The sequence below is a fragment of the Epinephelus lanceolatus genome, chromosome 11 (genome assembly GCF_041903045.1).
Source record: "Epinephelus lanceolatus isolate andai-2023 chromosome 11, ASM4190304v1, whole genome shotgun sequence".
Lineage (NCBI taxonomy): Eukaryota > Metazoa > Chordata > Actinopteri > Perciformes > Serranidae > Epinephelus > Epinephelus lanceolatus.
The window spans coordinates 42826811-42839551 of NC_135744.1; the positions used below are offsets into that span (position 1 = coordinate 42826811).

Genomic DNA, 12741 nt, shown 5'->3' on the forward strand with positions numbered 1-12741 from the left:
CTGCACAATACTGGGTCAAGTCTTATAATGCTGAGTCATGTTGCGTCCTGCTGAGTCATGTTGTATAATGCTGAGTCATGTGGTATAATGCTGAGTCAGGTGTCCTGCTGATTCATTTTGTGTCCTGCTGAGTCATGATGTCTACCTGCTGTGTGTCTCCCTCAGTGAAGGGCAGTTTGGTTGAGACGTGGAACATGATCTCTTGCTGTCGGTGGACGGTGTAGACGGACTGAGAGCCCGTCTGACCGTGAGACACGTCCAGACCTCCCCGAAACCTGCACGGGGGAGGAGGGACACCTTTTAGTTACAGCTCCTCCTCCTCCCTGCTGGACGTACGTCATCACTGGACTTTATTATTGTCCATTAAAATACAACATGAAGCAGAAATCCAGGTTCTGTTCCCAAAAATTAACTCTCAGTCTGAACCAGTCCGACTGCCACATGTAAACTAACTCTGACTGAAGCTTCCTGCAGTTTTCTGGACTCTGACTGGTTATAAACATGACTGATTCTTCGTCCTCACCCTCTGAAGTCCTGCAGCTCCACCGTGTCTCCCAGCAGCTGCAGGAACTCGGTGAAGGCCGGCGTCTCCTCGTTGTTCCTGAACAGCTCCTCCTCAGACACCTGACGGACAGGTGAGAATGTCATCAGACCCACGACACGTTCAGGCACATGTTCACATCTGTTTCATTAACACTGTGGTTATCGTAAGGTTAGGTTCAGGATCAAACACTACTGGGTTATAGTTAGAAAAAGATCATGTTTTGGTTTTAAATATACCCCAAAAATCACCGCTGGAGACGCAGCGATGTCTCTGTGAAAAACAGCTGCTTTTCATGGCTCCACGCTGACAGGAAAAAAACACAAGTTGCTAAAAAAAAAGGTTGTTACCTGTCCAAATCTCTGGTAAATGACTCCAAACTTGAAGGTGTTGTTCACCTCATGTTCATCGTAGTTCACAATCAGCTGAGATGCCTGATGACAGACAGACAGACAGACAGATGGACGGATGGACAGACAGATTTAATAGAAATCGGTCCAACATGAGCTCCTCTGTGATTCAGCAGACACGTGTTGGTGCTCACCTTGGGGTAGAGGACGGGGCTGAAGCGCAGACCTGCAGCGTCGTCACACAGCAGCTTCGGGAGGAACCACACACAGTTAGAGAGGTGTTTACGCAATAAACAAACAACAAAAATAAATTCTGATTTATTTTTTTTTACATCAGCTGCAGCACTGAGACAACATATGATCAACTTGTTGTGCGGCAGCTGAGCTACAATGAAAAAAAGTGTGCAATTTGGGCCATTAGGAGCAATTTGGGTTCAGTATCTTGCTCAAGGAGGGGCCAGGGATCAAACCGCCGATCTTCCAATTAGAGCAGCACACACACCCTCTGAACCAGGGGACCAAAACCACCTGTGTGTTTATAACTTCACACTACGTTACATACACTGCTACATGTAGCTACATGCTAACGTCAGGGAAATCATGCTGCTGATGTGTATTTCAGATCAGACACTATTCTCGTTCGTTGGTCAGTCCTCGGCTGCAGTGACGGTGCAGAGAAGCGGAGATAAACACTGACCAATCACAGCAGACTGTGCTTGTTTGGGAGGAGAGTCTTGAAGAGACAGGCGCTAAAACAGAGCGTCTCCGACAGCAGGTGAACACAGGTGTTTCAGCAGAGACAGGATGAGGAAAATAAAGAGTTGTCTGAACATTAAAGCATATAAACATGTAGTAGTTACGTATGAACCTGAAAACGAGCAGAATAATTCACCTTTAAAGTCTTAAAACATGAAAGTAAAGAAGCAGCAGCTCAGAACAGAAGACGTCAGACCCAGAAAATAATTCAGTGTTTTTCTGATGTGACTTTTGTTTTATATTTTAATGTGACTGATTCAGTTAATTTCTATCGGCTTTATCCTTCAGCTGTGTGTTTGTGTTACCTTGGCGAGCTCTGGTACACTGGGGATGTCGGGCAGCTCTGTCAGGGACAATCTGTGGTAGATGCTTTTCACCCGAGACCTGCAGAGACACGAGACAACACACACCTCAGAGACCAGAACCTGATGGATAAACCTGTAAAAAACTGATTCAAACAGGTCGTTTACATCTTTGGTTACAGGTTAAAGTGAAGCAGATTAAAATGTGTTGTTCTCTTTTTCATCAGCCAAATATAAAGTCTGTTAAATAATGAAGGTAAGCACAGTGTGAGCGCTGTGTTAACTACTTTAACTTGAGAGAGGTCTGAAGCTGTGTCACAGTTTAGTTTCTTTGACCTGGATGTGAAGCAACTGCAGTCACATGACACATTGTTTGGGTTAAACATGAGCATGTTACAGTCCTGGAGGATTATTAATGTGCACCTCCTCCTGTACTGCCTTAATATGCACATTCAGCACATCCAATGCATCAAAACATTGTTTTCTAGTTGGAGCCGCGCCTCGTTTTCAAACTGTAAGGTTTGACTAAAATGAACAATGACAGCAATATAGTCCACGATGAGCAGCGCTAAAATCAACCTGCGTAGTTGTCCCTCCATTGTGACATTAGAAAGTGTCACATTTATCTTGCAAGTGTACTCTTCTTCAACGTTTGCTTTACTTCCTGGATTTTTCCCACATGGAAATTCTGACCAATCAAGAGCAGCTTTCTCACACAAGGCATTTGATCTGGTCCTCTTGTAAATGCTGCCGTGAGAACACCAACCAACTCTAGGCAATTATACAACTTTGGGACAACATGAGTCCCTGATTCAGACCAGAGGAGACCACTCTAGGGCTGACAGCAGCCTAAATCCAAACCTACCGTACATGACTGGACCACGTGGGATTTTAATTTGAAAGGACAGACACAGGAAGTGTCCACGTTCAGCAGTCAGACAGGAGTCAGGTTAATTTCCAGGGCTGGTACCTGCGGTTATTCCACAGGCTAGTTAATAACATGTCGGGCAGGAAATCCAAAGTGTGGGATCATTTTGAGAAGGTGAAGGACGAACCCAAGGTGATATGTAAACTCATCTTCATTGGTCGACTACAAACATGACGTATCATCTGAAACATGGAAGTAGCTACATGCCCATTAGCCCACAGCGTCATTAACAGGCGGCTCGCTCAGTGTGTGACGTGCACTTGGAGATAAAATATAGGCCTATATTAATGAAGGTTCATTAGTACGGTTTGTATTTCTCTGTAATGTAGCACAGTGTTAACAATGTTACTGATACTATTCTTTCTCACACCTTCAACTCAAACCACCAAAATATATCATTTAATCATTACATTCATATCAGACACATGAAGTTAATGTTTGTACCTGATGATCACATGAAGGGACTCCTGCTCCTTCTCCTCCTCGTGTCTCACAGACAGCAGCAGATTTCCAACACTGCTTGATGAGCAGGAGAAGTTCAAATGTTCCTGAGATGGATGGACAGAAACAGGGAGACATAAGAGACAGAAACAGAGCGTCAGAAACAGACAGACAGTCAGAAACAGAGCGAGACAGAAAGTCATTATGCAGTGTCGTCAGGAATTCCTGCTCTCTGATTGACTATCAGGTGTTTGTGTTCATGGTTTACTGCGGCGTCGACTGGTTAGTGTGTGAGCTAAAGCGGAGCAAATATACAAATACAGCATACACTTAGAGAAATACTGATTTATTTTTTGGTAGGTAAAACACATTTTCCGGCAGCCTCGTCCACAGTACACAGCAGTACGATGCTCAGCTTCCATGCTGGTAGATGTGGTTTATTAAAGATGACAACAAAGCAACACAGAACATAAAGTAATGGCATCAGGAACATCAGGCCGGTCGGACCGCCATGTTTAACTGTTACGGCTGAAAATGACAAAGAAAGATTCAATGGCCAGTTTTCTATCAGGAAGTGAGTGTTGTTCGCGTGATGTCACGGGGATCTGGTCTCTATTAACCTGTACGTAACCATAGCAACAGACGCTTCAGTTCTCACCCTGCCTAGAAAGTGCTTCCTGTACGCCCGGGCAGCCTCACTGATCTCCTCCAGTCTGTACCCATAATCCCCTGGGGGTCTGTCTTCCTTCTCTGTTCCTGCCCCCTCCTCCTCCTCCCCTTTGATCTCCAGGGAGGCGGGAGGAGGTGCAGGAGGCGGAGGAGCCTCAGGATCCTCGATCCAGTAACCTCCGAACTCCGGCAGGATGACCTGAGGATACGGCTCGCCCCTCTCCAACACCTACAACACACACACACACAGCCGGATATGTTACCCAACATGCATTGTGACAGGCGTCATTGCACCATCTCTACTCAAAATCAATCTAAGGTGCTTCAAAGAAACTAATGTGACATTAGTTAGCGAATCTAGATTCATTCTGACTCCAGTCTCACGGATCAGATTATCTAAATCTGAATCACGGGGGGCGGACACACAAATTATTTTTCACTTTTGTAAAAGATAAGAAAATATTGTCATTATCAGTCTCTGCAAACCATGGATACACTTGTACGTTTTTATAAGTATCGTATCAATATTTCTAAAGCAACGTATTTGGGCTAACTTTGTCGTCAGGAGGTTTTGTTGCAAGTCATCACTGCATTTCCTGCCAGGATAGTGCCACGAATAACAACTGGTTTTACTGAGACAATATTGCGTGGCACAAGTGCCACAAGAAGCGGCTTGTTTGTTTTTTGTTTGTTTTTGACGAAGAATTTGCCATGTTCCTGTCAGGATAGTGCCACAAAAAGTTGTCATTTTTGACCGATACATCCCTTTGTTTCCTGCCGGGATAGTGCCATGAATAGCATTTTTTTCCCCTGCCATTTTAAGCTGTTTTAAGCTGAAACATGAGCCGTAACCAAGTGATTTTTGTGAGTTAATATAACCACATTCACCACAGTATTGTTGAAACACAAAGATTCAGTTTATATGCCAGAGTCCTGCACTGGGTTGGGTACCCGCGGGTACCTGCAAAAACAGCTGATTTGCGGGTGGTTTTTAAAAAAACATTTTTTCCCGGGTTCAGATCTGGGTGGAAAAAATAACATGCGGGTCAGATCGCGGGTTTTAGATAAACCCAGTCATTAGTTCGGTAAACTACAGATAACTATCTTGGTCATTATTTACTCTCTGAGGATCGCCTCCACTATTTCGCAACGGTCACTGGTTCAGCTGTTTATACGTATTTCACCATCTAATAACACAATTTGTGATTGGACGACAGAATCATCATGGCTGCCACCGTCTAACAAGCACCGCTTCCAAAACAGTAAATAATTATTTAGGTATTTGAGAAATAAGTGGATAAAACGTACAACTATCACTTTATAATGTTTCTGAAGTGTTTCCCTGATGGATTACTTCTCTCCTCGATGGATTCTAAAAACACGTGACGGCTCGTAACTGCTGAACGTCGCTCTGGACAGAAAGTAAGTCTATTATTACACATGTAAAGTTCCTTTACATAGATTAAAAGTTTAAAAGCATTAAACGTAACAAACGAGCGCTTTTACACTCGTATGGGAGAAGAACACAGAGGGTTGATGATGGAGCTGAAGTCAGGTTTTTATTGTGAGAGCTGCTTCATTCAGGTTGTTGTTTACTCACTGGCACCTTAACTGTGGCGATATGCTGTTCAATATTCAGCCAATATGACCCAAAATGATTACTTTAAATCCGGGTTACGGGTCGGGCTGCGGGTCGTGTTTCAATGGGTCGGACTGGGTTGCGGTACTAATTGGCCTGATGCGCGGGTTTGAGGTTCAGGTGCGGGTTTATACGTCACCGGGTTGGGTCGGATCTTGAAAACTGGACCCGTGCAGGACTCTGTTATATGCTACATTATAATGTACAAATGTAACTTACCCTCAGTTTGATAAAATGAACAATGCCAACATTTTTTCTGCTGACTGGGTTGCACATTTATCAGACAATTTATCGTAAATGAAAAGAGAACGGTCTAAATTCTTGTATTTCTTGTCTCCTGTGCTTTAAAGTACCAACACCTCTGTAACAGTGACCTCGCCTCACTCATTCACTGACTTCCTGTTGGTTTCTGTCGGGATGCAGAAGCCTTAATTCTGCATTTCAAAGAAACAGATGTTGAGTCTCACCTCCTCGATCCTCGGATAAGGAATGTAGTCATCCTGAAAGAGGAAGACAGAGCCGTTACACACATTAAATACACACACACGCGCAGACATGCGCGCACACACACACACACACACACACACACACACACAAACAAACTGCATGAGTGATGATGCTGAACGTGACAGATGGTCCAGTTTTTGTTCAAATAAACAAAATTAATCATCAGTTATTTTTAAGAGAAGCTGACTGTGTTTGATATGAGACATATCACACATACATGAACTATTAACAGTCCACTCCTCCGCTCGTCTCCACCTTATCGAAGGGAAAGGCTCCCTGTTGGGTCTCCTGAGGTGGTCCCAGGTGAGGGGCCTGACTAAGAGTGATTCACTGACCCTAAATGAAACTGCAGCATCAGAGCTGCAAAAGCTCGCCTGGTAACAGAGCAGCGCCCCCGCCTGAGCAAAAACTGTGAACGCAGCCTCCAGGGGTGAAAAGTGAAGCCATGCAGGAGTGTTTAAAAATGTTACGTGTTTTAAACTGTGCTCCTTCTGCTGTCTACATATCCACAGTCATGGATGGAGAAACAGTGAGGACACAGACACTGAGCTCTGCCTCTGTGTGGACACGAACAATATGAATGAAACAATAAGACAGTGTGAGCGGATGGACGTGAGGACAGACAGATGGACAGACGTGCCTTCTGTCTTGGAGGGATTGTCTTCATCTCAGCAGCTTCTGGCACCTGCTGCATCAGCGTCAGGAAGAGAAACACAGTATTAAGACTGTCTGATCGTCAGCTTTGAGCTCCTCGATCCCTCCCTTTAAATCAAAACTTAAAACCTTTCTTTTTAAGACGGCTTTTAACACTTTAGATTGTTATGACATGTTTATTTTGTGTTTTTTTTTTATTGCTGTCCTTTACTGTTGTTCTTTTGCTGTTTTCTATTTTATTTTATTGTAAAGCACTTTGGTCACCCTCTGGGCTGTTTTAAAGGGCTATACAAATAAATAAACTTAACTTAACTAACTAACTTAACTCCTGAAGAATGTATCGTTTCATACGTCACTCAAACTTTGTGGGGGACTATTTTCAGCCGCGGATTAATCCACATTTAAGCATTTGCAGGACAGTGGATAAAATAAACTACACTGATGTGTTTTTAACAACAGTGGAGAAAGAGATGTCAGGCCGTAGATACACACAGTGTAACAGACAGAAATAAAAGAAAAAACAATTTATTATCAAACATTTAAAATGTCAAGAAAATAACCCAGGTATCAAAAACCTTTTGTGGTCAGAAGGGGAAGAAATACTGTGTTAAATTAAGTTAGGTATTTGTTATTATATGTACCCCGTCAACGTATCCTCATATGACAGTTTGTATAATATCTTAACAAAAGTTACATACTTAACTTAAAGTTATGTAGGCTAGGTTTAGCAGAGTAAAATTACATAGGTCATGGAATAGAAACATGGTTGGGCGTCATCATGTTACGCACTTACAGCAAAGTTACTGTTGGTTTTAGAAAAATAAAATTTCATAGGTTAGGGTTAGATTCATGAAAACAAACATGGTCAGGCATCGTCACCTTCCATACTTAACGTAAAGTTCTGTACTTAACTTAAAGTTCCATGGGTTAGGTTTAGTGAAGTAAAGTCACATAGGTTAGGAAAAACGTAGTTAGGTGTCGTCATGTTACGTACTTAACATAAGTTCCATTCCTACCATGAAGTTACGTAGGTTAGGTTTAGGAAAAGAAACACGGCTAGGCATCGTTATGTTATGTACTTAACGTAAAGTTCTGTACTTAACATGTAGTTATGTAGGTTAAGTTTAGGAAAAGAAGCACTGTTGGGCGTTGTCCTTCAAAACGTCAACATTTGAATGCCCCACAGCTTTTTTTTTTTTTTTTTTTTGCATGAATTTTGAATCACAGTTACAAATAAAAATGAGGCTACACTAAAGTTATAAATATTATACTGTTTGTTGAATCAGATTCCAGCGATGGCTGCATACAACTGTTTCTGACTCTTGTGAGTGGAACATTTCCAACAGCTAATAAGAGAGCACTGTGAAGTCCACAACTCAAGATATACTGAAAAAGATAAATGTAACCATTGTTTTTATCAATCAAAATATTCTCAGTCTTTAAATATATTAATTTTGTTGCCTGATGATGAAAAAATAATCAATTTGTCCCCGTATTTAATCACACAAACACACACTGGTTATCATTACAGCTTTCACAGCAGGATGGACATTCATATCAGTAAACCATGACGAGTTCACGTAAAGCAGATTTCAGATTAAATTCTTACCTCCATCTTGTCCATCATGTCAAAGAAATGAGCCGACTGGAGACAAACAGAGAAAAATGTGTGTTAATGTTGAGTTTTGTTTGTCAGTGCTGAAAGTTTTTGTTTTGGGATTTACAGTAAAATGTGCAATAAATTCATCAATAAAAGTTGGTATTGACATGAGCACGAATAAATAGATAATTCTTACTAAAATATGATTACATATATTTATAAAAGTGGGTGAATTAGACGTAAAGGTCTCCAATATAAACCTGTTTCAAATTAAAGGTCCCCCTCCAGGTGAAGTAAATGAAGGTCCTTGTATAGCAGTTAAAAATCATGGTCCTCAGATGAACATATGGACAGAAGTGTGTGTGTGTGTGTGTGTGTGTGTGTGTGTGTGTGTGTGTGTTACCTTCATGGTGGGGGGTGCGGTGCGGGGGGGAGAGGGGGGGCAGTCTCCGACAGCAACATTGGAGATGGTCAGGAGCTCCTGTTTACTATGAATAAAAACAATAACTTGTTTGCAATCATGACGCGAAATTCAGATGGAGGACAGGAAGTGATGAATCCAAACACTGCGTGACTTTAAACAGGAAAGTGAGACATGAGAGGGCTGGATGAACCTGCAGGCAGCAGGTGTCGTCTTATTAAAACTCATGTTGGATGTGATTTATTTAAAACAAAGAAAATACATTTTTCCCACAACTTAACTGATGCTCCCAGTGGGGACATGAACATCGCTACAAATAACCTCGTCCTCCTGACCTCCGAACTTTGCTAACGTTACATGGTGATAAAAGTGTACGGGAGTCTATAACAATTTTGTGTGCAGCTGTGTCGACGACTGAAACAACTACTGTCTTATTTTTGGCCAGCTGAGTAAATGTGCTTGAGTTTAACTTTCTTTAATATTTCAACTCTTTACATGGTTGCACCGCTGTCAGCTTCTATTTTATACGCACTACGTCAAATGTTTCCAGAGGTCTGGTGAAATGTTGGTAGGCTTACGTTATTAGGTAATGATAGCTAACTTTAGCTACTGTTGTCAACCTACTAGGTCAACTGTTTTCAGAGGTCTGGTAAAATGCTGTCAGGCTAACGTTACTCGCTAACTTAATTTCTAGCCACTAGGTGTTCCCTGTTCTCAGAGGTGTGTCCAGTGAAACGGTGTTAAAAATCTGGGTTGTGGCTAAAAACATGGAGAAGTTGCCACAGCACATTGTAAAGCAGCAAACTTGGGGCATGTTGAGCTGACTTCGCTCCACCAGACTGTTGCACCTGTTTTGTTTCTACTTATACCTTTACGTCCCAGTGTTTTCAGGACTTAAAAGTAACCTTTGGTTTTTCCTGATTTAATCAACTGGAACATCAGTGCAGGTGTTTTTACACCTTCAGTTGTTGCCCTCCATCTGGACAGCTTTTACATTCTGACTTTGAATTGTTGCTGCAGCCACATTTCACCTTCATCACACAGTAAAATACAAAAAAATGCACTTCCTGTCCCGTGTGTGTGTGTGTGTCCTGATTTATCTGAGCGCTACACATCATCATCATCATGATTGTCACAGAGGAGCAATGAGTCTGTCTCTGAACATCGACCTTCAGTCTGTCAGGAGCCACACACAGTAATCACCATCCAGACGCCCTGAGGCAACAGCAGGCGAGCGGCTGAGGAAGGGGGCGGAGTGAAGATTGTCCTTCGGTGCACGGAGAGGAGAGAGGGCTTTTCACTGTGCCGATGGTGGCTTGGAAACCCCCCCTAACTGTGTCACACGGGCGAAAGGGAAGGTGGCTGGAGCTCAGCCGGTCCCCTTCTCCACACTGACTTATTTTATCCCTCTCTGGGAGCCTGGGCTCACCACGCAGCAGCCCACCACATCCATCCCTCCCTCCCTCGCGCCCTGCACATATACCCCCGACACTCGACTCTTTGTCATGGCCCTATGGTCACAGCGCAGCGGCCCTCCACATCCCTCCCTCGCAGCCCCGCACATAGTGTAGCAACCCTGCAGTGAATGTTCTGTTGTACTGTTAATGTTCTGTGAGTTAATGGCATGTTTTGGACTGAATGAGTATGGGTAGGGGTGCGGGGTGCGAGTGGGGCGGGAATGAGGGCTGTGTGAGTGTGTGTGCTTGTGTGTGTGTGCGAGCTGGAGGAAAGAGCAGGAGTACATGTTTTGTGAGCTAACGTTACAGCTAAGTTCTTGTCTCGTTGTTTTTTTGGCGTGGTTACGGCCAACAGTAACCTGTACTGTGAAGCAATAAACGGTGGGTTGCCGAATAACCGCGTCATCATTCTACACGTCCTGGCAGACGCTACAATATACTCCCGAGCCTCGGCACCTCTCCTTGACCAACTAACCTAAATACTATAAACACACTACTAACTGTAAACCTACACTAAAATACACTATGCTAACAATACAATTCGACAAATTACTAGCTAATCTCTCTGCTCTGATCCAACCTACTCGCTATCAGTTTGATAACTGCGGTCAGAATGGTTTTATAGTAAGGGGAGGAGTAAACGGAGGAGGGCAGGCTTTAGTGGACGGTTAGTGACATCATTCGCCTCCAGTGTAATGTAATGTAAATTCAAATGTAGTAACCAGGTTTCAAGCTGTAGAGGGCACTCCACACCACATTTTTAAAATAAAATGTAGATTTTCAACAGTTTGCACTCAACTGTCAAGATTTTGAGCAGGATCAGTCAGTAACACTACTATACAACCAGAAACAATGATTATCAACTGAAAAAAATGGTTTTAGGGTTTAGTTACTCTTTAATAATAATGACTTGATTGTGATTTTGTTGATTAGAATTAAGAATCTGCTGACTCGTGACTTGTATCAGTGACTTGGACTTGAATATTGATGACTGAGCCTAAAAATGTATGACTCATACTTGAATATTGATGAGTCATACTTTGATTTAGACTTAGATATTAATGACTTGACTGGAATTTTGTTGACTTAAATTTAAAAACCCCTTACTTGTGACTTGTATCTGTGACTAGGACTTGAATATTGATGAGTCATACTTTGATTGAGATTTGAATAATATTGACTTGATCGGAAATTAACTGACTCGTGCTGAACTGACTTGTACTTGAATATTGATGTGTCATGACTTTCTTCAGACTTAAATGTTACTGGGTTGATTTAAATTGTGTCGACTAAAATTTAGAATCCGTTGACTTGTGACTTATATCAGTGACTTGGACTTGACCACTGATGACTCAGTTTTGAAATGGATGACTCATACTTGAATGTTGATGAGTCATACTTTCATTTCAACTTGAATAATAATGACTTGATTGGAAATTTGCTGACTAAAATTTAGAAACCATTAACTTGTGACTTGAATCTGTGACAAGACTTGAATTTTGATGACTCATACTTGAATATTACTGATTTTATTTAAATGACTAAAATTGAAAAACCAGTGACTTGTGCTGAAATATAAATGATTTGGACTTGAACAGTGATGAGTCATACTTTAATTTAAACTATTAATGACTTAAATTTGCTTATTAAAATTTAGAATCTGCTGACTCGTGCTGAAATATCAGTGACTTGTACTTTAATATTAACGATTCATACTTTAATTTAGACTTGAATTTTACTGACTTGATTGGAAATTTGCTGACTAAAATTTAGAAACCACTGACTCATGACTTGTATCACTGACTTGGACTTAAATATGGATGACTCCATTGAATACTGACGAGTCGTACGTGGATTTAGAGTTAAATAATAATGAATCAAGATTTCATACTTTTGACTTATACACTGAAAACTCGTACACTGACTCAGATTTTAATTTGTTGACTAAAACTTGAAAACTGTCGACTTGGACCATACATCAGTGACTTGGACTTGAAGATGAACGACTCAGCTGGATATTAACGTGTCAAACTGTGAGAATGAAGAAAGTAAAACAGGTTCAATAAAACATTTCAGTTGAAAATAAATGAAAAAGCAGATTTAAGGTTTTCTGATATGACGAGAATAAATGATTAAATATTTGTTGTTTATGTAACACTGGTGAGATAAAATGGTCTAAATGTTCTTCATCCCTGGAAATCTCTCCCTGCCCTGCTCCTCATCCTCAGCCTTCCTCCTGTAGTGTCCTTTATGAAACCAAATTAATTTCACCAAACTGACATTTCCATGGAACACGAGATAAAAGAGGAACAGCCGGAGGGTCAGCAGCCACACAGTGAGGTTCATGACCGAGCGTGACTGAGTGTGACTGTGTGTGTGAATGCAGATGAGTCGGGCGTAAAGCCGGCAGTGCTGCAGAAAGGCCTGTGAAAGAAAACAAGAAATAAAAGGATGGAGCTCAACGGCAGCGACTGCC

The 12741-nt window shown here is 41.9% G+C and overlaps 1 protein-coding gene across 5 annotated transcripts in view; it reads right to left on the bottom strand.

Moving 5' to 3' along the window:
* Window positions 1-12741, bottom strand: part of LOC117261904 (rap1 GTPase-activating protein 2-like) — a 60139-nt gene that overhangs the window by 7362 nt on the left and 40036 nt on the right. For 3 of the 5 annotated variants that reach the window (XM_078172653.1, XM_033634477.2, XM_033634498.2), the window contains 11 exons: window positions 8791-8875; window positions 8397-8432; window positions 6774-6821; window positions 6094-6126; window positions 3977-4216; window positions 3322-3425; window positions 1953-2031; window positions 1086-1139; window positions 892-975; window positions 524-624; window positions 146-275 (listed from right to left, as the gene is read on the bottom strand). In XM_078172653.1, coding sequence (XP_078028779.1) covers window positions 146-275; window positions 524-624; window positions 892-975; window positions 1086-1139; window positions 1953-2031; window positions 3322-3425; window positions 3977-4216; window positions 6094-6126; window positions 6774-6821; window positions 8397-8432; window positions 8791-8796 — 915 coding nt within the window. In that variant the 5' untranslated portion in view covers window positions 8797-8875. The remainder of the gene's footprint in view (window positions 1-145; window positions 276-523; window positions 625-891; window positions 976-1085; window positions 1140-1952; window positions 2032-3321; window positions 3426-3976; window positions 4217-6093; window positions 6127-6773; window positions 6822-8396; window positions 8433-8790; window positions 8876-12741) is intronic. The other 2 variants (XM_033634506.2, XM_078172652.1) reach the window with 2 other exon arrangements.